Here is a 24,148-nt window from a genome sequence, read left to right as displayed (position 1 = left end):
CAATTGATAGGCCTATTCTATAATTCAATGAAACGGACTGGGTCTCAAGGTTTTTTTTTATTTTTCTTTGTTCAATTTTAATTCAGTTAACTAAGCAAATTATCCTCCTCTTACCAAATTGAACCATAGACAGTAAAATAATTAAACGGAACAGAGAACAATGGCGTGTGCTCTACTCTCCGGTGGGGAGCTGCATCTTTAGACCTGCAGGGGGAGTCAATCATCTCCTAACTAACACAACAACAGAAGCACACACAGCTGCTGCTACTACGTTTCTACCTACCCGCGCATGTAGCAGCAGCAGCAGCTCATTCATTGCCAAATATGTTTGATGGATTTATAACCGCATATTAAATAAACTAAGCTTGCATATAATACTCTTTAACGTATTTTTTTTTTCCGCGTATGCCTTTACGCGCTCCCTGTGGCTGGCTGCTAACAGCTAATCGACCGGGGACAGTGAGCTCCTCCTTCGGTCCGATTTTTACTCGAGCCCGAGGATCCAGAGGCCGTCGAGCCGGATAACAGCAACAGAGGACAAGGTACATGGTCTCAAAGATTCGTATGTTGAAGCCATAACAGTGTCTAAAAAGCAGGATAAAATTAAAATAATACCTAGTTGGAACATAGAGGGAGGCGAATGAAAAAGTATGGTTAACGTTAACGTGTCAACATCTCCTTTCTCCATTCTCTTGTCAAGTTATAACTTATTCCATTAATTCTGGTATACACTGTTTAGCGGTGTATTTGTGTAAATGTATTTGTTTTATTTAATTAGTAACTTAGTGTAATAGTCAGAGGGTGGTGTGGTGGTCAGAAAAGTTGCAACTTCGAAGGGAGATTTTAAAAGTAACTTCTAAATGATTGCTGGCTTAGCTACCAGATATTGAATCTTTATGGATGCATTACATTTGGTGGGCTGATGAATGCTAGTGTTTGTATGTGTAGAATGTCAGACTCCGACAGCGATGAGGACCAGGACCGGCCCTTCCACTTGACAGGGTTTCTGTTTGGAAACATCAATGAGAATGGACAGCTGGAAGATGACAGTGTGCTGGATACAGTAAGAGTTGGAAATTCATCACCATCCCATTTTTTCCACCCTGCTATTTTTTGAATGCATGTTATTGAAATTTATACATGCATATATTTAACATGTTTTAGTTTTTTGTTATTTAAAATACTATTCTGACGTCTGGTGAAATGACTCCATCTAATCAACAACTAATGAATAGACCCAAGTTCTCTAATTTTTTTCTCCTCTATTATCCGTATCACTCAGATGCACATCACAATAGGGAAGAAAAGATCTTATACTTCCAGTATAGCAACTTTAAGGTCTTTTAGTTGTTGCAAATCGTTGTCAGTCTGAATGCCCTTAGTGGAGTGAGGCTTAAGGAATGATGATCTTCATATGGTAGGTTCATATAGCCTGTCAATTGTCTCTTTCTCTTTATCAGGAGTCAAAGAAGCACCTGGCTGGTCTGGGCTCTCTGGGTTTGGGTTCGCTCATTACAGAGATCACAGCCAGCGAGGAGGAAACCGCTGAGCAAGAGCAAGATCAGAGCAACACTGATGCAGAGGGTCTGTTTCTGTCTAATTATTAGAAAAATGTCACTCCGAGTAGTTGTACATTAGAGGAGAAATGTGACAGAATAACCTAACTTTGTGCAATATTTGTGTTTGTTGATCTAGGATGGGTAAGGAGCACAGACGATGCAGTTGATTACTCGGATATCAGTGAAGTTGCCGAAGATGAAACCCGCAAATACAAACAAGCCATGGGCAATCTGCAGCCATCACGGAAAATGGGTACACACAGGCACAACTGGTGCAGAAAACACTGATGTATATGCACAAATGTATTACTGACGTGTGTTTTTTGGTGTGCAGATGAAGAGGATGATTATGATGCTGATTGTGAGGATGTTGATGCCAAACTCATGCCTCCTCCCCCTCCCCCTAGTCTGTCAATCCCTACCAAGAAAGAAGAGACACCCACTCAGAACAGCAGTGGTAAATGAGACGGCATGATTGATAGATGAATCAGTCAATTTTGTGTGAATCTTTTTTTAACACCTCTTTGTGGTTCTTGCCTTTTTCACTCTTTTTTTCTTTGTAGTGACTGATGAGGCTGATGGTATCATCCTACCTTCCATTATTGCTCCATCATCTGTGGGTGATAAAGTGGATTTCAGCAGTTCATCAGACAGTGAGAGTGAGAGCGATCGACCTTCTCAAGGTTCAGGGACAGGAGGACAGGCAGGATGTCTCACCCTCCCTCTTGCAGGCATTATGCAGAAAGATGCTGCTAAAGCCCTGCCTGGAGTCACACAGCTTTTCCCTGAGTTCAGACCTGGAAAGGTGACTGTAGCACACAATGACCTGGTTTTATAGACAGGACTTTGATTAAGCCAACATTAGGCCTTAGTTCAATTGGGACATTTAAGTAGCTTTTATAAACATGCCTTAGTCAGGAAATGACATATTTCAAATAACATGCATCCTGAAAAAAAAACAATGGTTTTGTTTAAGCAAACAAAAAGTCATTTAAAACAGTTCAAACATGCATTTTACTTTTACATTTTACCACACACAATGGTTGTCTGTGAAACTGGGGGAATATGTCTTAGAAATAATCCAAAAATTCGATTACACACTTCATCAGATTGCTAACTCATTTGCACTCCAATAGTATTTTGCAGTTTTATAGTGTGTTAATTTTTGATCTACCAGGTGTTGCGTTTCTTGCGGTTGTTTGGTCCTGGTAAGAACATGCCATCTGTATGGCGAAGTGCTCGCAGGAAACGCAAACGAAAGCAGAGAGAGCCACAGTCAGAGACTGCTACAGGTGACAACGAATCGCAACCACCTGAGCCAGGGGCTAAGAAAAAATCAGGATGGGACTATGAGTATGCACCACCTCCACCACCGGAGCAGTGTTTGTCTGATGATGAGGTAACCAGAGAGACAACATTTAATTTTGGACGCTTCAGAAAAAGGACCCATGTTATGATGAGATCAAGAAGAAAACACTCTTCGTGTCTGTCTCTTTGTAGATCACCATGATGGCTCCGGTGGAGTCCAAGTTCCTGCAAGTGTCTGGTGAAGGTGATAAGGTGTCTGAGGTGAGGCCAAAGGTGGCAGAGTGGCGTTATGGTCCAGCACAGCTTTGGTATGACATGCTTGGCGTCCCGGAGGATGGGAGCGGCTTTCATTATGGATTTAAACTCAGAGATGACCAACAGCAAGACTGTACAGATGCAGCAGAAAAAACTGCAAATCCACCAGCTTCTGAACCAGTCAGTGAGCAGGAACCACCCCAAGAAGCACAAGCTGAGGTCAGTGTTGTTATTGGTAAATAAAGCTTGTTAGTTTGAAATATGAGAACATTTTTTTTTAACCTAAATAAGAATGAGAAATGTTGCTTTTGCAGATAACTCAAAAATAAATTAAACTAATAATAAATGAAATCTAAATAAAAAACAAATTGGAAAAAACACAAAATTACTACATTTTAAACGAAAATTTGAATAAATAATTCAAAATATTAATAAATACTTGAATAGTATATTAGTAAATATGAAGAGTTCAGATGCAAAAGCCTCTAAATGCCATTTGAAATTTTCTTCTTTAATGATGATTTTTATCAAACTTGTATATTTAAGTTCAGTAATTTCACTTAAACAACAATTAATAGGTAATTATCATTGCCATTTAAGTGAAATCACTGAACTTAAATATACAAGTTTGATAAAAATCATCATTAAAGACGAAAATTTCAAATGGCATTTAGAGGCTTTTGCGTCTGAACTCTTCATATATAACACTGGTTGCAGCCATTTGGAACTTGAATGTGCATGGCTTCCTGTGTCATACGCTTAAAGGGGTCATATAATGGTACATGCACTTTTACAAGTTGATTGTACTGCAATGTGTGTTATCAGTGCCTGTACTCAAGCATCATTTAATGATAACAATCCATCCAGTGGTTTTGTTTTAATCTCCTTATATGTTTTCCCCTGCCTCAAATCGAGCCATTCGACCGTGTGACGTCGCACGCCCCTCCCGCGGTTGTTGATTGACAGCAGTATTTCAACACAGACCCGCCCTGAGCGAGCTGTCGTCATAAGCCCCTTTCACACAGAGATTCCAGAAAATACATGGATAATGTGACCCGGCATTTGTCCCGGGATTGTTTAATTTCGGTTCATTCACACTGCCAGTGATTTGCCAGGATCTGGGAGTGCGTTCACACAAAAGATCTCGGAAAGGCACGTGATGTCAGAATGAGACGTGTAACGGAGGCGTCGAAAACATGTACACGCGCATACTGTTCCACAGCGCTGGTAAACGATTTCAGCATCAGCACGGATAGTGAGGGGCTCCTGGTCTCTGCTTCATTCCAGTTTGCAGACATTTGTTCGTCCTTTCTTTGTTGATGATGAACACACACTATGACAAACCCCTTACTGCATTGATCCTGGCTTTTGTTCACACAGCGTGCATTAAGGGACTGATTCCGGCAATGTAACTAGGTCCCCAACCCGGCATCAGTCCCGGTATCAATCCCGGGTCGTGTTTGTGTTCACACAGAAGGTGTTGTTCTGGCAATTCCCCGGCAATTTTCCAGGATCAACGTGCTGTGTGAAAGGGGCTATAGACTATAGTCCGTCATTGTTGATACATTGGAGCAGAATGGCGTCTTAAGTGATTGTGTTGCTCTGTTCTTGGGTGCAATAACAAACACAGAAATCATTCTGATGTTCTTAAATTTGAACCGCTGAATACGCAGTGGCTGAGTTTTGTTTACGAAGGGAATATTCCCCACGACCAACGTCAATACTTTCTTGTTTGCTTGCACATTTTTAGAAAATACCGCACTTCCGTGTTGCAAAAAAGGGGAATAGAAACATTTGGTAAATCAGGGGTTGTTTTTCATTCACAATAAAATGACATATAGTTACAGACAGCTCAATTACTTGTATCTGGACTTTCATCTGTGTGTGTTAGCAGGGGGATGAGGTGTCTCCGATGCAGGATGAGTTGTTTTTAATGGTGACCCAGCTGCAGTGGGAGGAAGATATCATCTGGAATGGAGATGATGTGAAACACAAGGGCACTAAAACTCAGCGTGCCAGTCTGGCCGGGTGGCTTCCTACTAGCATGACCCGTAACGCCAATGCTTATAATGCTCAGCAGGGTGAGAGAACACAGCCATAAATGCAACAAATAAACAGAGAAGGTCACACATGTACATTCACAACACTGACAGTGCATCACATCAAAAACAAATATTTTTATGTCCTGATGGATTATTGGTTTGTGGCATGAACGTTTTCCAGGTCTAAGTCGCAGTAATTCGCAGTTGGTGCCCCCGACCCCTCCTCCTTTGGTCAAAACTCCATCCATAACAGGTTCCAAAAGAGACAAACATAATCATGATCTTCAAGGTATTGTCCTGAGTTTAATGAAGCATATTTTCTCTTTAGGGCTTATATGGAAGAAACTGAATTTTTCTTTTCTTACAGTTGCTCATGAGGATGACAACCCTTGGTTCTCCATATTCCCAATTGATAATGAGGAGCTTGTTTATGGACGATGGGAAGACAACATAATCTGGGATGACCAGAGCATGGACTGCCTCCCTTCTCCTCCCATTCTCACCCTCAACCCCAATGATGAAAACATCATTCTTGGTATTGTTTAATATTTTTATACTTAATTTTAAACCTTGAGAAAGTTCACTTCTAGTCAGTCATTTATAGTTATTATTTTAATCAAACATACTTAACAACAATTACTTTGGTAGTGATCTGTCTTTACAAAAGTGTTTCTGAACCTTTATAACTCCAAGGTCTCTTACAGTGGTGTGAATAAGTTTTGGCCCCCATGCTAAAGTTGCCTAAAAAGAGGAATAAAAAAATCATCTTTTGGATATTGATCTTAAAGCCTTAATTAGAAAAATGAGGAAAACTCCAACCTTTAAGGACACAAATTTTCTTTGTGAATGAAGAATGTATCATAAATAAATAAATGTTTTTCCTTAAAATACAGGGTGCATAAGTCATTGCCCCCCTATGTTAAATTCCCATAGTCAGGCAGATTTTTATTTTTAAAAGCCAGTTATTTCATGGATCCAGGATAATATGTCGTTAATTTTTAGTCGTTTTAGTTTATCATAATGCTTGTTGTTTTTTCTAATTTTAAATAATTTGTCAGCAATGAAAGTCATCTTGGGGCCCCTTATTGGGCCCTGGTTGAGAACCATTGCTTTACAAAATTCTTTGCAAGTGTACATGGAACCTTGACCTGGATCTATAATTACAGAGATCCCAGATGAAAAAGAGGAGAGAGCCTCTCACTCTCCTTCTAAAGAAAACAAAAAAGAGACGGCACTGAAAAAAAGTCGCATTCTGCTGGGAAAGACGGGCGTCATCAAAGATGAACCTCAACAGGTGAGACGAAGAAAAACAAAATGTTGAGTGAGGAAAAGAATGCTGGGATGTAAAAAATGTAGATGATTTGTGACACTTTGTTTTACTCTGATCTAGAATATGTCCCAACCGGAGATTAAAGATCCCTGGAATCTGTCGAACGATGAGTTCTACTACCCTAAACAGCAGGGGCTGAGGGGCAGCTTTGGAGGAAACATCATCCAGGTGGGGGATTAGGGATGTGAATAGGGACCCAGAGTCAAATCTGAATAATATGGTCTCTGTGAGACAGCAGCCCATTATATTTTTGAGCATGTGCACAGGCTTACTGTAAAAAGACCATCTAAAAACAGTGTAATATTTATTTAGTGCCATTGTCCAAAACACTAGAACAGAATAATACAATGATTTAATTCAATCACTTGATTGACTTCCTGGTTTTGTTTTGCCAGTTTTCTTTATTTAGTTCTTCCGTGAACGTTTCTTTCCTCAGCATTCCATTCCTGCTGTTGAGTTGAGGCAGCCATTCTTCCCAACTCACATGGGACCCATGAAACTACGGCAGTTTCATCGACCCTCCCTGAAGAAGTACTCATTTGGAGCACTGTCCCAGCCCGGCCCGCACCCAACCCAGTCTCTCCTCAAACACATCAAGAAGAAGGCTAAGGTAGACTGACACAGCATGAGAATTAATTTATGTGTTTGTGAATGTGACAGTGAGTGTGTTTGTGTGTGTATTGTATACTGACCTGGTGAAGTTTTTACTTGTCCTTCATTTGTTCTTTCATATTTTAAAATCTCTCTCAGATGCGAGAACAGGAGCGCCAAGCATCGGGTGGAGGAGACATGTTCTTTATGCGCACAGCTCAAGATCTAACGGGCAAAGATGGAGACCTAATTTTGGCTGAATATAGTGAGGAGTATCCTCCTCTTCTCATGCAAGTTGGCATGGCGACCAAGATCAAGAACTACTACAAAAGAGTAAGTCGACTCACAACTTCATACAGGCCACAATACTTAAGACATAAACGTGATCTTAATGTAGGTCTCGGACTCAGAATTAGATCAAGTCTGAGATCTGAGTCTCAATAATGTGAGGTTTTGTTTTGGATCTGTGTCTACAAGTCTGGTCACTACTGATAATGGCATTGTCAATGTCTATATCTGTAGAAACCAGGTAAAGACCCAGGAGCTCCTGACTGTAAATACGGAGAGACTGTTTATTGTCACACTTCTCCATTCCTGGGATCATTGCATCCTGGACAACTACTGCAGGTAACATCATGGACACCACTTATACAATCCTGTCACCTCCTGGCACCTTCAAGTTCATGTTATTTTTTTATTTTATTTTTTATTTTTTTATCACATTGTACAATCCCTTAAATTTTCATTCTTCTGAATTATGTTGATCTTTTGTTTGTGTGTGTCACAGGCCTTTGAAAATAACTTGTTCAGAGCTCCCATCTATCTACATAAGATGCCTGAGACTGATTTCCTGATTATCCGGACAAGGCAGGGCTACTTCATCCGAGAGCTTGTGGACATATTTGTAGTCGGTCAGGAGTGCCCTCTCTATGAGGTGCCAGGGCCTAACTCTAAACGAGCTAACACACACATTCGAGATTTCTTACAGGTAGCAACAGCACCCATCTCTTTCCTCCTGTTTTATTCTAAATGCATGTTAATGATTGATAAGAAGTGATGCATGGATGAGTAAAGTTTTGAATATCTAATGGCTGAATACATAGATAGGACAGTACTAATATGAGCAGACTACTTGGTGTATTTAACATCTTCAGTTTCTTGGAGTGTATTTAAATGGTTTCTCTCTCTGTAGGTGTTCATCTATCGTCTGTTCTGGAAGAGTAAAGATCGCCCTCGCCGTATACGTATGGAGGACATAAAGAAAGCTTTTCCCTCTCACTCTGAAAGCAGCATCCGTAAACGCCTCAAACTCTGTGCTGACTTCAAACGCACAGGTGCACTTGCTCTCATGCACACATCCATCTTAAATTAAATTCTAAAATCAACCTTTAGCACAAGATTACCTTCTGTCATTTTCACTAAAAATGTTTGAAATGCACAGGTAATAGAAAACAGGAGGAACTCAGAGAAATTAAAAATGTTTTCAGTCACTGTGTGTGTGTTTTGTCAGACAGGAGAATTGACAGATGCAACAAGTACTTTTCCTGGTACTGGGAAGGTAGGACAGGAACAGAAAGCTAAGGAAATACACCAGATCACATAATTCTGCCTCATTTTACACATACTGTGCCCATGCTAATTGGTTACGCAGGGCCGTTTCTAGACATTTTGACTCTCTAGGCGAAATACTTATTGGCGCCCCCCAGTCAAATCTTAAAAAGCAACATTAGTATTTCTGGTATTCATTTCAAGTCTACTTGTATAAACTTGGCATATAGGAATCATCAGATTGACAGTACTCTAGCCCAATAGTGTTGGGAGAAGCAGTGGGGGGTGGCAATCACATTTCAGGGTGGCTGTGACACCCTTTACACACCCCTGCAAAAGTGCCAGACATGCGCTGATGGCGCCCTAGGCGACCTCCTAGTTTACCTATGCCTAAAAATGGCTCTGGGTTACAGGGCCCTCTACAAAAAAAGACGTCTGCAAGGTTTACAGGGATTTTGCAGATAACGGGGATCCAAACATACTAAATTTCTAAGTGCTCGACAATAAGGACTGCCCGAAGGCCCGGGGCCAGTATAAGCGTAGCTTGGGACAGTTGACTCAATTCAGTAGAATGAGAAGTTTTGTGTTTGCACACATCCAAAGCTCATGCCCTTCTCAGACAGCTTGTGAATGCTGAATTGAGCTCTACATATTCACACAAAATTACATCAAAAAATGCCAGTTTCAGCAATTATCTGTTATATTTTAAAGGATTAGTTCACCTCAAAGTGATTTTTTTTTTTAAGAAAATGACCGATCGTTTAAGAGCCTATTACTCAGCTGGGAACGTGCAGAGCCGTTTGAAGCACGTTAAAGGCCTTTGAAACTGAAGTGATTTGGACTTCAAAACATTGGTGGAAAGTCCATTGTGTGGAGAAAAATCATCAGTTCTTGCGTAGCAGATACAGTTTCTGTTTTGTACTGAAGCTCTTTCATTCCTACTATATCAGGTATGGATTCCAACTGGTGGGTGCTGAAACCTGATTTCCGGCTTCCAACCGAAGAGGAGATCAGAGCAATGGTTTCCCCAGAGCAGTGTTGTTCGTACTACAGTATGCTGGTGGCGGAGCAGAGACTAAAGGTTAACACATGAGCCCTTCCTATACCGATGTGCGCAATTTTCTTACAGAGCCACACCAGCTAATGTACACTTCTGTCTACCAGGATGCTGGTTATGGTGAAAAGTCTTTTTTTGCACCTGAGGAAGAGAATGAGGAGGAATTCCAGATGAAGATTGATGATGAGGTCAGCAGTTTAATGAGTACATTTGAATATTGTATTTATGCTGGATAGTGTTTGTCTTTTTCATGGTTTGATTATATTAATGTGGTGGTGTGGTTAGGTACGCACTGCGCCATGGAATACAACTCGGGCGTTCATCGCAGCCATGAAGGGGAAGTGTCTCCTGGAGGTCACAGGGGTCGCTGACCCCACCGGATGTGGAGAAGGTTTTTCATATGTTAAAGTCCCTAACAAACCTACACAGCAGAAGGTACATGCTTTCTGACCATTTAGCACAACTCCTGGAAATTAAGAATGCTTCAGATATATGAGAATGTCCACACACCCTGATTATCAAACACTGTTTCCTGTTTTTGCTCAGGATGATCGAGAGCCCCAGCCAGTGAAAAAGACTGTGACAGGGACTGATGCGGATCTGAGACGCTTGTCGCTCAAAAATGCCAAACAGTTGCTCCGCAAGTTTGGAGTTCCTGAGGAAGAGGTGACGTTAAACTAATCAATTAATGAAAGATACAGTCTCTGAATGACACCAGATTAAGCTGATCGTAGTTATCATAGAATCCTCTGTGTGTATCCCCTAATGATAATGTTTATCGGTGGTCATTTTGTAGTCTCTTGTCTTCATATTCGTCTCTATGTATGTATGTGTATATTTAGATAAAGAAACTTTCCCGGTGGGAGGTGATCGATGTTGTGAGGACCATGTCTACTGAACAGGCTCGTTCTGGGGAGGGGCCTATGAGCAAATTTGCTCGTGGGTCTCGATTCTCTGTAGCGGAACATCAAGAACGTTACAAAGAGGAATGCCAGAGGATCTTTGACCTGCAGAACAAGTGAGATCCTGAAAGTAGTTGGGTAGTCAGAATCCACTCTAAATTAGTTTTTGTTTAACGCAACTGCGTTCTACAAACTAGCAAATCCTTTCATTATAGCACCAAAGCTTAGACACGATGTAAATAAGAAATTCATTGTTCAGTATGTAGTTAGATTCATTGATTATGACGTGAGTTTTCTCTCGAGTGAGTGTACTAAGTCAGTCCTGCTATAGAGGGAGTGCTCTTTGCTCGCTCTCAGTATATAATCCATTAAAAATTGAAAGAAATGTTTTGTTTGTCACTCCTGAAACTTACATGGACATCGGTCCCCTCGGAACCGTGACAAACATATTTAATTATGCGAGTAGAATGTTAAATTGTTCTTTAAATCACTCTTGAAATTGCTATGATTGACATTAATTAACCGAAAGTAGCACACAACATCTGACAAGCTGATGTCAAATAGGCACTTAAAGGTTAAAGCGAGTGTGTTACAAGCTAAATTGATTTTGGGTGGGATGCATTTTTGTCACCTTTTTCAGCCCTTATGAGTTTGCATCTCTAGCCGTAACACTGATAATGCTCACCCTAACAAGGTTGTGACAGCATTGAAATATGACAATTGTGATTAATATTACCATGTGCATGTAAACTGTTAATGTTTTTGTTTTTTTAGAGTACTGGAGTCCACAGAGGTGTTATCGACGGACACAGACAGCAGCTCAGCAGAGGACAGTGATTTTGAGGAGATGGGAAAGAACATAGAAAACATGTTGCAGAATAAGAAGACCAGCTCTCAGCTGAGCAGAGAGAGAGAAGAACAGGAGAGAAAAGAACTGCAGCGGATGCTGATGGGAGAGGACAATGAGAGAGAGAGGGGTCGCAAGGAACGACGCAAAGGCTGTACGTGTGTATGAAATTGAGATTGTCTATGCTAGGGCTGGGTATTGACAAACATTTCACAATTTGATTTGATTCACAAGCTAACGGCTCGATTCAATTCCAATTTCGATTCAATATTGATTTTTCGAGGTATGCATCAGGTACAATACCTAAGCGGAAAAAAATCTGGAACAACAGTTGGTACATTACTATAATATTAAAGATTAAATTAAATGATTTGTATAGGCTACTTGCATTTAAATTGCACATTAAGAAGTTATTATAAAAATTATCATTATAGCTTTTTAATGACATGATTATGTTTTTACTCGTTTTTTGCGATGTAAGTATTTAAATATTGGCTGTCATAAAAACATGGCAGATTTATTCCAGGGTGTCCGCGGGGTCTTAAAAAGTATTAAAAGTTGATATATCAATTTAGAGAGAAGTAAGGCCCTTAAAAAAGTATTAAAAAGTCTTAAATGCCTTTTTTCAAGGTTTTAGTATCATCTTTTCGTTATGTATATTTGTCCATAAAGTTTGCATGAATTGAAACATTGCACTGGCGAATAGTTGGGTTCTGTGTAGTTATTGGAATCGCGCTAGATATGACATCATCTGTTACCGCGCTTCATGACTTACTGCTGCGTGATAGCGCATATGTCCCTTACGCATGGTTGTTAAATAATGTCGTTGACTAATAGGGAAATGAAATATACACAAGCTTACGTTGCATCTTAAGGTTTCTTTACACACCAAAACGCCATATAAGTTTAATTCTTGGGTTTTAAGAATCAATGTCAGTTTATCAAAATGAGTATTGATTAAAATCAATATTTTTTAATCCAGCCATTGTCTAATATCAGATCTTTGTCGTTCTTTGTATCTAATAACATCATCTGTTTGTGCATTTTAGCGAGCGCCCTCTCCACCAGCTCTCACAAAGATGATGACGCTTCTTCCGTCACTAGCCTGAACTCTTCAGCAACAGGGAGAAGGCTGAAAATTTATCGCACATTCCGTGACGAGGATGGTAAAGAGTATGTGCGCTGTGAGACTGTGCGCAAACCGGCTGTCATCGACGCCTATTTGCGTATACGCACCACAAAGGATGATGACTTCATGTAAGTATCTGTTTGTGTACTTAGTTGGGTTGTCGTGATACCAAAAGTTCAGTAGTCAGTAGTAGTACACAGCAAAACTAGTTTAGTATTGAACGCACACTTTTATGTAAAAAGTTAAAAATAATTATTAACATATGTAAAATTCCTTATTTTTATCATTAATAAAAATGCCTGTGTGTTCCTCATTTGTCTGCAGTCGCAAGTTTGCATTGTTCGATGAACAGCACAGGGAGGAGATGAGAAAGGAACGGCGACGAATTCAGGAGCAGCTGCGGCGCCTTAAACGAAACCAGGAGAAAGACAAATTTAAAGGTCCACCTGAGAAAAAGACCAAAAAGGCCAAAGAACGTCCAGACTTGAAGGTACTAAATTAGAAATATACTCTTACTCGCCACTGATGTGCGCTGATCAATCCTTCTGAAAGTGTTTTGCTGTGAATGAAACAAGCACATATTTTTCTGCGCAGACTGATGTTTTTGGTTTTGTCTACAGCTGAAATGTGGCGCTTGTGGGGCAATTGGACACATGAGAACCAATAAGTTTTGCCCATTGTACTACCAAACCAATGCCCCACCTTCTAATCCAGTGGCTATGACAGAGGAGCAGGAAGAGGAGCTTGAGAAGACTGTCATCCACAATGACAATGAAGAACTTATTAAAGTAGAAGGAACCAAGATTGTTCTTGGAAAGCAGCTCATTGAGAGGTAATGCAGACATGGTACTAGATGCATAACATGAATGAGAACTTTCCTTGTTTTAAATCAACGACAAACATTTTTAAGAGGTTAAAATTGATAAAAGTATAAGAGCAAGTGTAAATCATTTAATTGCTTGCCATTTAAATTCCATGTTAAGTTTCTATTAACTGCCTTCACTTTTAAAATGGGCCTGTGGTCAGAGTAGTTATTGTTAACTAAAACCATTGAAAATTATTTTTGTTAATTGAAATAAAGCTGAAATAAAATATAAATTAGATGACGATCACAAACTTAGCGGAAATTAGAAACTAAAGATTAACTGAAACACTAATTGAATATCACAGGTTGTGTGACATGAATTTTAAAATGTTCTGTCTAGGAATGAATATGCTGTATGCATAATCACATTAAAAATATTTACCAAATACTGTTCAAAATAGTTTTAGATTATGTATTTCTGGCATGTCAACTTCCCCAAAAGTATTGTCAGCTACTCACTTGTTTTGTATCCTTAGCTGTGTTAGTATTTGTAGTATGAGACATGATGTAATATGTTTATAGCGCTGATGAAGTGCGGAGGAAATCTCTGGTTCTGAAGTTCCCTAAACAGCAGCTTCCTCCTAAAAAGAAGAGACGTGTGGGGACAACAGTACACTGTGACTACCTCAATGTAAGAGTATGTTTTAAGTTTGTTTGTGCAGTAGTTGTTTACAGATTCCTGTAGACCCTGAATGAGTAATCAGCACATGGCAGCATCTCAGTGTGCCATCATCATTTGTTGTACTATCTCTCTGTCTTTCTCTCAGCGTCCTCATAAGTCCATCCATCGCAGAAGGACAGACCCCATGGTCACACTCTCTTCAGTCCTGGAGAGCATCATTAATGACATAAGGGACCTTCCTAATGTAAGATTCAACGTTATATACTAGACAAACACATTCTCTGACACACAGATTGAATATTTTGTTTGTCTCTCAGACGTACCCCTTTCACACTCCTGTGAATGGCAAAGTAGTTAAGGATTATTACAAGATCATCACACGACCGATGGATCTGCAGACGTTACGTGAAAATGTTCGCAAGCGCATGTACCCTTCACGAGAAGAGTTCAGAGAGAGCGTCGAACTCATCTTCAAAAATAGCGCTACGTACAATGGTACTTTTACATATTGGAACTTAAGGTATTTACTCAGACTACACGTTCACATGATCTGTGTATATGTATTAATATATGTATTTTTCAGGTGTAAAGCATCCTTTAACCCTTGTCGGTCAAGCGATGCTGAGTCTGTGTGATGAGAAACTGAAAGAGGTAGATTTAAATGTTTCACTAGGACTCAAAAACACTTGTAGAGAGATTGAGGAGTAATTATTGTGGCTCTCTTTGCAGAAAGAGGAGCGTTTGGTTCGTTTGGAAAAAGCAATTAATCCTCTTCTGGACGATGATGATCAGGTCGCTTTCTCCTTCATCCTCGACAACATTGTCACACAGAAGATGATGGCTGTTCCTGATGTGAGCGATCACTTACTGTTATACCCTACTATGTTTTATATTTAGGGCCCGAGCACCGATGGTGAGAGGACCCTCTTGGAATTGCTCTATTTATTATTATTATTCTCCAAAATGAATCGTAGTTTTGAGGGCCTAAACATGCACGAAAACTCACGAAAATTTGCACACATGTCAGATCTGGCGAAAATTTACATCTGATATGTGTTTCAGAATTGGGCGGGGCAAAATGGCTCGATAGCACCACCTATAAAAGTTCAAAGGAGTGCGTATCCCTAAATACAACAGGAAGTCAGCCATTTTGAACTTTCTCTCCGATTTTTGTGCAGTTTTTGCCATTTTCAGGCCTTGTACTTTAACAAACTCCTCCTACAGTTTTAATCTGATCATTTTCAAATTTGGTGAGTGTAATCTTAAGGCCTTTGTGACGTTAAATTGCGAAAATCCTGAGTTTTCGGGGGCGTGTCCTCGGTGGCCTGACAAATTTCGATGTTTCGCCATGAAACAGGAAGTTGCTGTAACTCAGGCAAACAGTGTCCAATCGGCCCCAAACATCACAAGTTTGATAACAGTTCTGTCCTGAACACATGCCCATGCTCATATTCAGTTACAGCGCCACCTGCTGGCAACAGGAAGTGACATGTTTAACACTGTTGTGAACTCCTAATAGCATATTAAAAAGTGCAAGCAAGTGCTAAACGTGCCAACAACATACTTGGAATATGTTAAAACATGCTAGCAAACACTTAGCTAATTGTTAAAGCATGCTATTACTGCAATTAAATGAGAATTTGCTGTAACTCAGGCATGAAATGTCCAATCTGCCCCAAACTTCACACGTTTGTTAAGATTCATGGCCTGAACACATCTACATGAGAATATTCAGTTATTGTAATAGCGCCACCTACAGGCAACAGGAAGTGATATGTTTTACACGTTGATGCCGTCCTAACAACATGTTAAAAATGCCATTGTGTTCTAAACTCGCAAGAAACGTGTTAAAACATGCTAGCAAAACTTAGCTAAAGCATGCTAATTCAATGAACCAATTATAATTTGATACTCAAAAAGCCAATGTCCAATCTGCGCCAAACTTCACACATTTGATAAGAGTTATCTCCTAAACACATGTCCATGCTCATATTCAGTAATAGTCGCTGCTTGCAGCTTTAATGATACTTGTATTTAAGGACTTTACATGTATTTTAATAATTCTTATTTAATTCCTGTCCAGTAACTGCAAGTCAAGTTCATCTTAAAAGGAATATTAACCTAGTTGGATATTTTTCTTTATAATTCTTTATTGGATTTTCCTATGTTGAATAACAAGTGCACAAGTTAAAATTAAGCAATTGTATTACCCCAATTACCAAAACCAATAAACAAACTGAAGCAGGAAAATAAAATACATGAAAATAAAATAAAATCTTCAATGTCTATACTGTCAGCCAGTGCATTATGGGACTCCATACTTAATCAAAGTGAGAATCAATTTTTTGTTGTTGTTTTTTAGCTTAGAGTAAATCCCTCATAAATCCACATATCAAAGTTAGGGCTATTTTCATTTTTACATTAAATTATGAACGTATTTTGAAGTAATTTTAGTAATAAATTTGCTCTGCAGCTTTAACACTGAAACACTGTCATATTTGATGGTTCCATATAGGATGTTTAGTTAGCAAAAATTAAGTGAATTGCTCTTTCTTAATTGGTTAATATCTCTTTTTCTCTCTGTAGTCCTGGCCCTTCCATCATCCTGTTAACAAGAAATTTGTTCCTGATTATTACAAAGTCATCATCAACCCCATGGATCTGGAAAGTCTCCGTAAGGTCAGGAAGATCAGTTTGTGTGGACGCAATAAATGTATGTAGGAATGTAGTTTATTTCAGAATCTCTGAACTGTGTGTGTGTGTGTGTGTGTGTGTGTGTCTGTGTGTAGAACATCTCCAAACACAAGTATCAGAACCGGGAGGTGTTTCTTTCTGATGTTGGTCTCATTCACACCAACAGTGTTAAGTACAATGGTGAGAAACAAATGAATATTTTTAGTCATGAAAATGCTGTTTCATCTTGAATAAAATCATGATTTCACATCTGAATGCATTCTTTTATTTTTTATTTTGCTTCTCAGGTCCTGATAGTCCTTATACCAAAACAGCTCTGGAAATTGTGAATGTCTGCAAGCAGACTTTAGCAGAGGTACTTCTGTGCGAGAAGGAAGGAGTTCTTTGCTGTTTCGTGTGCTCTGTTTGACTTTGTGTTTAATGTGTATCTGTTAGTATGACGAACACCTTACTCAACTGGAGAAGGACATCTCTACTGCTAAAGAAGCTGCTCTGGACGCTGCAGACCTTGAGAGCTTAGACCCGTTGACCCCTGGACCGTACACACCGCAGGTACAATGCACTCATCACACCGAGGGCAAGATCTCAGGTGTCTCAAGTGCTCTGTGTCCAAGTGTATTTTATAACAGGTTAAATGAAGCATGTCATCATAAGAGACTGCCAGATACAGAACAGAAGGCTTGTATTCTCTCTCTCTCTCTCTCTCTCTCTCTCTCTCTTTCTCTCTCTCTCTCTCTCTCTCTCCTTCGATCATAGTCTGAACATTCTGTACTGCACAGCTGTTTGATTCACATTTCCTTACTGTTCTTGTCTTTTCCTCCTCCCTTACAACTTTGTCTTTTTGTGTCTGGGGCTTTTTCTTTTTATATATTTTCTTTCTATTTAAATTTTTCTTTCTTGCATTTCTTTCTTTCTTGCCTTTCTTGCCTTTCTTTCTTTTTCTTTCTTTCTTTCCTTGTCTTTCTTTCTTTCTTTGTCTTTCTTTCTTTCTTTCTTTCAGCCTGATGTGTGTGAGAACAGTGTGTCTGTGAGTTTGCAGGGAGATTCTAGTCTGTTAGCCGAGGCTACGCTAATCCCTTCCACCCCTGAGAAAAGAGGGGGGCAGGTATTCCTCTCTCCCTCTCTGCATCCATCCATCCATCCATTCCTCTGTCCATCCATCTCTTCATCCATTTTATTGGCTTGCTTGTTTTACCCTTTGAATATGTCCTTCCACCCCCACATTCATCCATTTTGTGGTCACCCTCCCCTTTACTGTGATGGTTTTGCTACTTGATTTGCTTTCTTATCTATCTTCAACTTAGTATGTTTAGGGTGGATTGATATAATTTATATATATATATATATATATATATATATATATATATATTATCATCACATTTATCACTGCGCAACACTGCAGTTCCTATGGTGTTTTTATTTGAGCTGTAATGCATATTACACATTGGAATGTTGTTGTTGTTTACGGTCAGGGACTATTTTTCTAGCGGAAGGAAGGCTTTTAGTGATTTTAATTCATGAAAGTTACACTAATACATCTTTTTTTTTTACTTTAATATTTTTATTGTGTGGTAACAGTTTTATAAAAGCAATAAGGTACTCGAGGCAAGTGCTGTACCGTGAATAAGTAACGGCTGAAGGGGTTGCAGGCACGACGCAAAGTGATATAGCATTTGATATATATATATAGCACTTGCCTCGAGTACCTTATTGCTTTTATAAAACTGTTACCACACAATAAAAATTGTGCAATAAAAATTCAGCCGTTACTTGTTCAGTCATTACATTTTACTTATTCATGATTCAGCACAGCCTCTCATACCTTATTGCTTACATATATATTATATAATGAGACTCTTACCAGCCAAGAACAATGAATGTAGCTGAAATCCTGCTTACAGTGGTTTCTCCAGAGTATCAGCCATTACATTTTTTGTTCATTAAAACCTTAGAGCGGTTTTAAGCTAAAAAATACTTGATTCCATCGATCTATCTCTCCACCTTTCCATCCTCCGCTGCATGCATTTTCTGATTGGTCCTCTCCTTCTGTGTGCCTCTACACTGTCCTTAATTACATTGTTGTGTGTACGTTCCTTAGGGTCGTCACAGCAGAGGCAGAATGGGTGAGGAGGAGTCAGATGTGGACATAGAAGGATTTGAGGAAGATGATGATGGCAAACCTAAAACACCTGCTCCGGTAATAAACCTGCGCACAAAACCCTTCAAACCAGGGTTTTTCCACAGGGGATTTTCTGTCCCTTTTTTATCCCTTACTGTTTGATTTAATTAATTATTGTGAACAAAATAAAAATATGCATTAAAATATGCATGTTATAGTAACAATTTTCAATAAGTTCTTGTTTGTTAAAGCTGCAGTCCCGCGTTTTTCCTCTTTGTCGCCATCTCTATTCGAAATCTGCAATTGCAGATATTTGCGGAATTATCAACTTTACGTGATTTGTGCTTCGACACGGCACAGCGCGGATGAACACAATGTTTGAGAGTGTGCAGCTGTCAGTCACCGTACCGATGTGGATACTGGCATTCAGAATCACAAATTATTATTTTTTGAAAGTATGACCATAATAATTTTGACCGCAAAATATTATCTGAACTAGTAAGAAGTATCCACTTTTGTTTTGGTTCTGACATTGCAGCAAATGATTAAATCTAACAATCGCTTATAAGTTATCATATCACATAAAACCGTGAAAATCATACTTTGTTGTCAAATTGTTAATATTAACAACGTAAGCATTGTGTGATTACATGTAATGTCCTTCCGACTTGTATCCTTGTTTTCGCATTGGTCCGGTCTCTTTTTTTTCTGTAGCCACTCCGAAGTCTGAATGAAGTCTTTTGCATTTTACAGCGGGTGAATCTGTTGTCACTGGTGATTGTCGTTTCCTGGATCCTTTCTGGGTACGCCATCAAATTAATAAGTTTAATTATATCAAGTGCTGTGAGAAAAAGCTATAAATCTTCACCTCCAACATCCTCACTCGCAATATAGTCTACTAGCCGAGACTCCTTTATGTGTACAGATGTGATGTAATGACGCAAAGACATGCTCGAATCTCCCGTGGAAATCTGGAACTAAAAACAGTATTACAAGCTTACCGTTTTGAATCGAGCTAAGGCAAGCAGAGAGTTTTGAACGCTGGTTGTGTATTTTCTCAAATATGTATTTTGGATCATTTTTAACCCCAAAAAATCTACGGACTGCAGCTTTAACAATAGTTAATGCATGAACTTAACTGTGAGCAATATAGCATTTATTAGTCTTTGTTAATGTTAGTTAATAAAAAAATGTAATGTTGGTTCACAGTGCATTAATGTTGAAAGATACAACTTGGGTCTTAATGCTCTAGTAAATGTTGAGATTAACATTTAATTAAGATTAATAAGTGCTGTAGATGTATTGTACATTGTTAGTTCGTTATCTAACATAACTAATGTTAACAAATGAAACCTAATTGTAAAGTGTTGCTTAACTTAAATCAAATCAAATGCAATGGCTTAACTGAATTTTTCAGTGCCAGAAACTTGGATGTTGTTTGTATTTTCAGGCTGAAGAGGGAGATATGGACGATGAGGATGAGGAGGATGATGAAGACGATCTCCTCATGCGGCCACAGAGGCGTATGCATGGAGATGAAGAGGAATATGAGGATGATGAAGGCTCCAGGCGGCCAGCACAGGCCAGTGTACTTTACCAGGATCTGTTGATGTCAGATGCAGAAGACGATGCCAGTGAGGAGGAAGGCGATAATCCATTCTCCTGTAAGTGTGTGTGTGTGTGTGTGAGAGAGAGAGAGAGAGAGAGAGAGAATTTTGCTGTATGTAACATTGATTCTCTCTGCTCTAAATTTGAAGCAATCCAACTGTCAGAGAGTGGCAGTGACAGTGATGCTGAACTGGGCCATCAGGAGAGCACCCGGATTGGAATAGAGCAGGACGAGAGTATGATGTCTTATGAGGGGGAGGGGCATGATGGGGTAACTCACATGGAGGACAGCAACGTCAGGTCAGAATACATGCACACAAACATATTCTTGTTGCCGTGATGTGGAGGTGACGCATTTTGTACACCGGTGGACATGAATAAAACTAGACCAGAAAAATGGGAAAGTGCAAATTCCATTAGAAGTGGATATTTACGATTAACGATTAACGCAGCGTCCGTTAATTTTTGTCATCCTTTGGCAAGCTTTACATTATGATCCTGCTTTTATTCGTGCAAATACTTTGAACCTGAACTTGGCTTGAACAAACAGTAACACAATTATGCCAAAATGTCAGTTTTGTCGAGTATCCTCATAACATAAGAGCAAACTTGAGTTAAATACAGTCTTGAATGAACCTGAAGAGTTGTGAGAGAATAAGATGTGTGTGAGATCCGCGTCTCTGTCAGCAGCGGCTGGTCTTAAAGGGACAGCAGCCAATAAAGCTTTCTGTCAGTAAAGTTAATCAAAGAACAAAGTGAACAGAGAAAATCACTCACTGCTCTTGACTAAATATATGAGTCTATATTAATCTATAAGTTATGCCATGCAGACTGTTTGATAACTTTATTCAATTTCTGTAAATTGTTCTTTATATTGTATCATTTTTATCCAGAATAGGTCTCCTTTTGAAACTCTTTCAAATTGTAAGCTTTTGTGATGCAATAGAGATGATAGTACAAAATCTCTACCAGTTGACAATTTTTTACCAGTTTATCATGTCTAACCAATAATCACCCACTCCTATTTCAACAAAAGTTCTCTTTTGCTATCTTCATTACACTTTGCCTCAAAAAGAATCTGCAGTCTAATGCTCCAAACAAACATATAATCATTCCACGTGATCCAAGGCTATTAAAATAAACCATCCAATTTTTTCTGACGTTAGGATCCTTCTGAAGTCTGCACAGAAACGCAAATTAGCTGTTAAAACTGGACACGTCAAAGTGAACGTTCTTTTGCATTTCCATTTTTACTGTTGTCAAGATTTAAGCATATGCAATGTCAAAAATTAAACGGGCATCTGTATAGCGCATCCAGTTTAGACCACGAGTTGTCTGCGGGATCAGCCCACTTAACCTGCAACATCTACAGGATTTTCTTAGGATTTCTTAGGCTCCAGTCTGTAACTTTTTTTAGGTTAAAATGATCCAAAATAAATTTTTGAGCAAGTACATAACCAGCCGATGTTTAAAACTCTCTGCTTGCCGTAGCTCGATTCAAAGCGGTAAGCTTGTAATAATGTTTTTAGTTCCAGAGGTAGTGGTGGATTTCCACGGGAGATTCGAGCATCTTTGCGTCATTACGTCACATCTGTACACATAAAGGAGGAGTCTTGGCTAGTCGGCTATATTGCGTGTGAGGATGTTGGAGGTGGAGATTTATAGCCTTTTCTCACAGCACTTGATATAATCAAACTTATTAATTTGTTGGCGGATCCAGAAAGGTTCAAACGACAATCACCAGTGACAACAGATTCACCCGCTGTAAAATGCAAAAGACTATCTAAAGGGCGTTAAATGTAGTCACAATGTTGTTGACATTAATTTGAAAAAGTATAATTTGCACTGTTTTACGTGATATGATAAGCGATTGTTAGATTTAATCAGCGTGATTCACTGCAATGCTTCTTTTCCCTTAGTTGGTCAGAACAAAAAGTGGATGTTACTTACTAGTTCAGATGACATTTTCTGGTGAAAATTATTATGGTCATACTTCCAAAATGAATGATCTGTGATTCTGAATGGCAGTATCCACATCGGCGCAGTGACTGACAGCCCGCACATCCTCCTCAAAACATTGGATTCATCCGCACTGTGCTGTTTTGAGAATGCAGAGGCACAAATCATGTAAAGTTGACAATTCGGCGAATAACTGAAATTACTAAAATAAATCGTCAAATACAGATGTATTTGAAAGGAATCACCTTCTTTTCCTACAGTCACCATATTGAGTTTTGTGTTCTCTCGTATTTTTTAACAAATGGCCTATCTTCCTCATACATTTCTGAATAGACTCTTTCACTTACACTTCTTGTGTGTTATAGTTATGGCAGCTACTATGACGGAGACAGTCAGATGCAAAGGCAGGTGTCGAGCCCCAGGACAGGAGAACTGGACGTAGAGGAGATGTACGGGATAAGTGAAGAGGAGGAAGACGAGGAGGAGGATGAGCGGAGGCGAGGGCCTAGTGTTCTCACACAGGCACAGCTCAGTGATGAGGAGGAAGACAGTGAAGAATTCAGATCTGTTGGAGGAGACAGTGACATGGATTCTGACAACTAACACATGCTTCTTCCTCTTATCGTCATATGTGCTGTGTAACTGTCCTGGTGGTGATGATGGTTTTGCACATAACTGTATATTTTGTACTTTTCTAATGGTTGTGTTTACATGTTATTTTTATATGGCTTAATTGAGCTTGTTCAAGTGAATCAATGTTTGTGATGAAGAATGTGAGAAATAAATTTGTATGTATCTGAAATATACACATTCTGAGTTTTGTCCATCCTAAACCGTTTTTAACTACGATACATCATTCCAAAATCAGTTTTAAAACACTGAACTCAGACTCATAAGGACAGTTGACATTTTTTTTTAATTATTATTATTTGGATATAAAAAGCTCCTCCTATGTTATTACTTAACTGGAATTAAAGCATGTAGATTTGATCAGTAAACAAAAATATCTTTAAAAAAAAAAAATCAGTTTCAAGAAAATGTTTAAATCTGTCCTGCAATGAGACTGTCATTGTGAAACGTGCAATGCAGAAATACACTAAATGGTCAAGTATCGGGATACCTGACTGTTATACAATGCTTTAAAATTGAAGTCCTGGAAAAACCCTTGAAAACAGACATTTTACCTGTCATTTGAGTTTTAAAGATATTGTTTGATAAGCTCTGATTGTAGTCCTTGAAAACCAAAAAAGTAGTGCTTGAAAAGTCCTGGAATGTCTTTTTACAGTATGTACAAACCTTATACCAACAGGGACTGTAATGTAATAGCATTGTAAATACAAAGAAGTTATTATGGAGCCCACTTTTGCACTTCCACTTTTCTGAGAAGACTTTAACAAGATTCTGAAGTGTTTCTGGTGGAGTTTTTGCCCATTCATTCAGCAGAGCATTTGTGAGGTCAGGCAATGTTTTTGGATGAGAAGGCTTGACTCACAATCTCGGTTCCAGTCAAGCTCTTCCACACCAAGCCCGTCCAATCATGTCTTTATGGACCTTGCTTTGTGCACTATTCCAGGGCCTTCCCCAAACTGTTCCCACAAAGTTGGAAGCATAGGATCGTCCAAAATGTCTTGGTATGCTAAGTATTAAGATTTACCTTGACTGGAAATAAGGGAGTTGGCCCAACCCCTGAAAAACAACCCTATATTTTATTAT

General features: G+C 39.1%; 1 protein-coding gene across 5 annotated transcripts; it reads left to right on the top strand.

Moving 5' to 3' along the window:
• The first annotated feature begins 240 nt into the window (after nucleotides 1-240).
• Nucleotides 241-23,241, top strand: taf1 (TAF1 RNA polymerase II, TATA box binding protein (TBP)-associated factor). Of its 5 annotated transcripts, none has more exons than XM_039649983.2 (41): nucleotides 241-542; nucleotides 949-1,063; nucleotides 1,461-1,584; nucleotides 1,696-1,812; nucleotides 1,894-2,016; nucleotides 2,123-2,364; nucleotides 2,737-2,958; nucleotides 3,060-3,341; nucleotides 5,017-5,203; nucleotides 5,346-5,453; nucleotides 5,532-5,699; nucleotides 6,331-6,458; nucleotides 6,555-6,662; nucleotides 6,931-7,104; nucleotides 7,245-7,418; nucleotides 7,608-7,712; nucleotides 7,873-8,073; nucleotides 8,278-8,419; nucleotides 9,584-9,714; nucleotides 9,798-9,878; nucleotides 9,976-10,125; nucleotides 10,237-10,356; nucleotides 10,533-10,708; nucleotides 11,367-11,593; nucleotides 12,489-12,696; nucleotides 12,893-13,058; nucleotides 13,189-13,400; nucleotides 13,956-14,064; nucleotides 14,201-14,299; nucleotides 14,373-14,550; nucleotides 14,639-14,706; nucleotides 14,785-14,907; nucleotides 16,642-16,734; nucleotides 16,845-16,929; nucleotides 17,037-17,104; nucleotides 17,185-17,301; nucleotides 17,750-17,854; nucleotides 18,848-18,946; nucleotides 20,319-20,532; nucleotides 20,626-20,776; nucleotides 22,801-23,241. In XM_039649983.2, exons 2-41 carry the CDS (start codon nucleotides 950-952, stop codon nucleotides 23,036-23,038), a joined length of 5,937 nt encoding a protein of 1,978 aa, XP_039505917.1. In that variant the 5' UTR covers nucleotides 241-542; nucleotide 949; the 3' UTR covers nucleotides 23,039-23,241. The 5 variants fall into 5 exon arrangements, with proteins under 5 accessions (XP_039505917.1, XP_088986377.1, XP_039505916.1 ...); XM_089130251.1 differs by having other exon boundaries at nucleotides 5,014-5,203; nucleotides 17,789-17,854; XM_039649982.2 differs by having other exon boundaries at nucleotides 5,014-5,203.
• Nucleotides 23,242-24,148: the final 907 nt, after the last annotated feature.

This window comes from Pimephales promelas, chromosome 4 (genome assembly GCF_988280905.1).
Source record: "Pimephales promelas chromosome 4, fPimPro1.hap1.1, whole genome shotgun sequence".
NCBI classification, from domain to species: Eukaryota; Metazoa; Chordata; class Actinopteri; order Cypriniformes; family Leuciscidae; genus Pimephales; species Pimephales promelas.
This window is presented reverse-complemented; position numbering and strand designations above follow the sequence as displayed.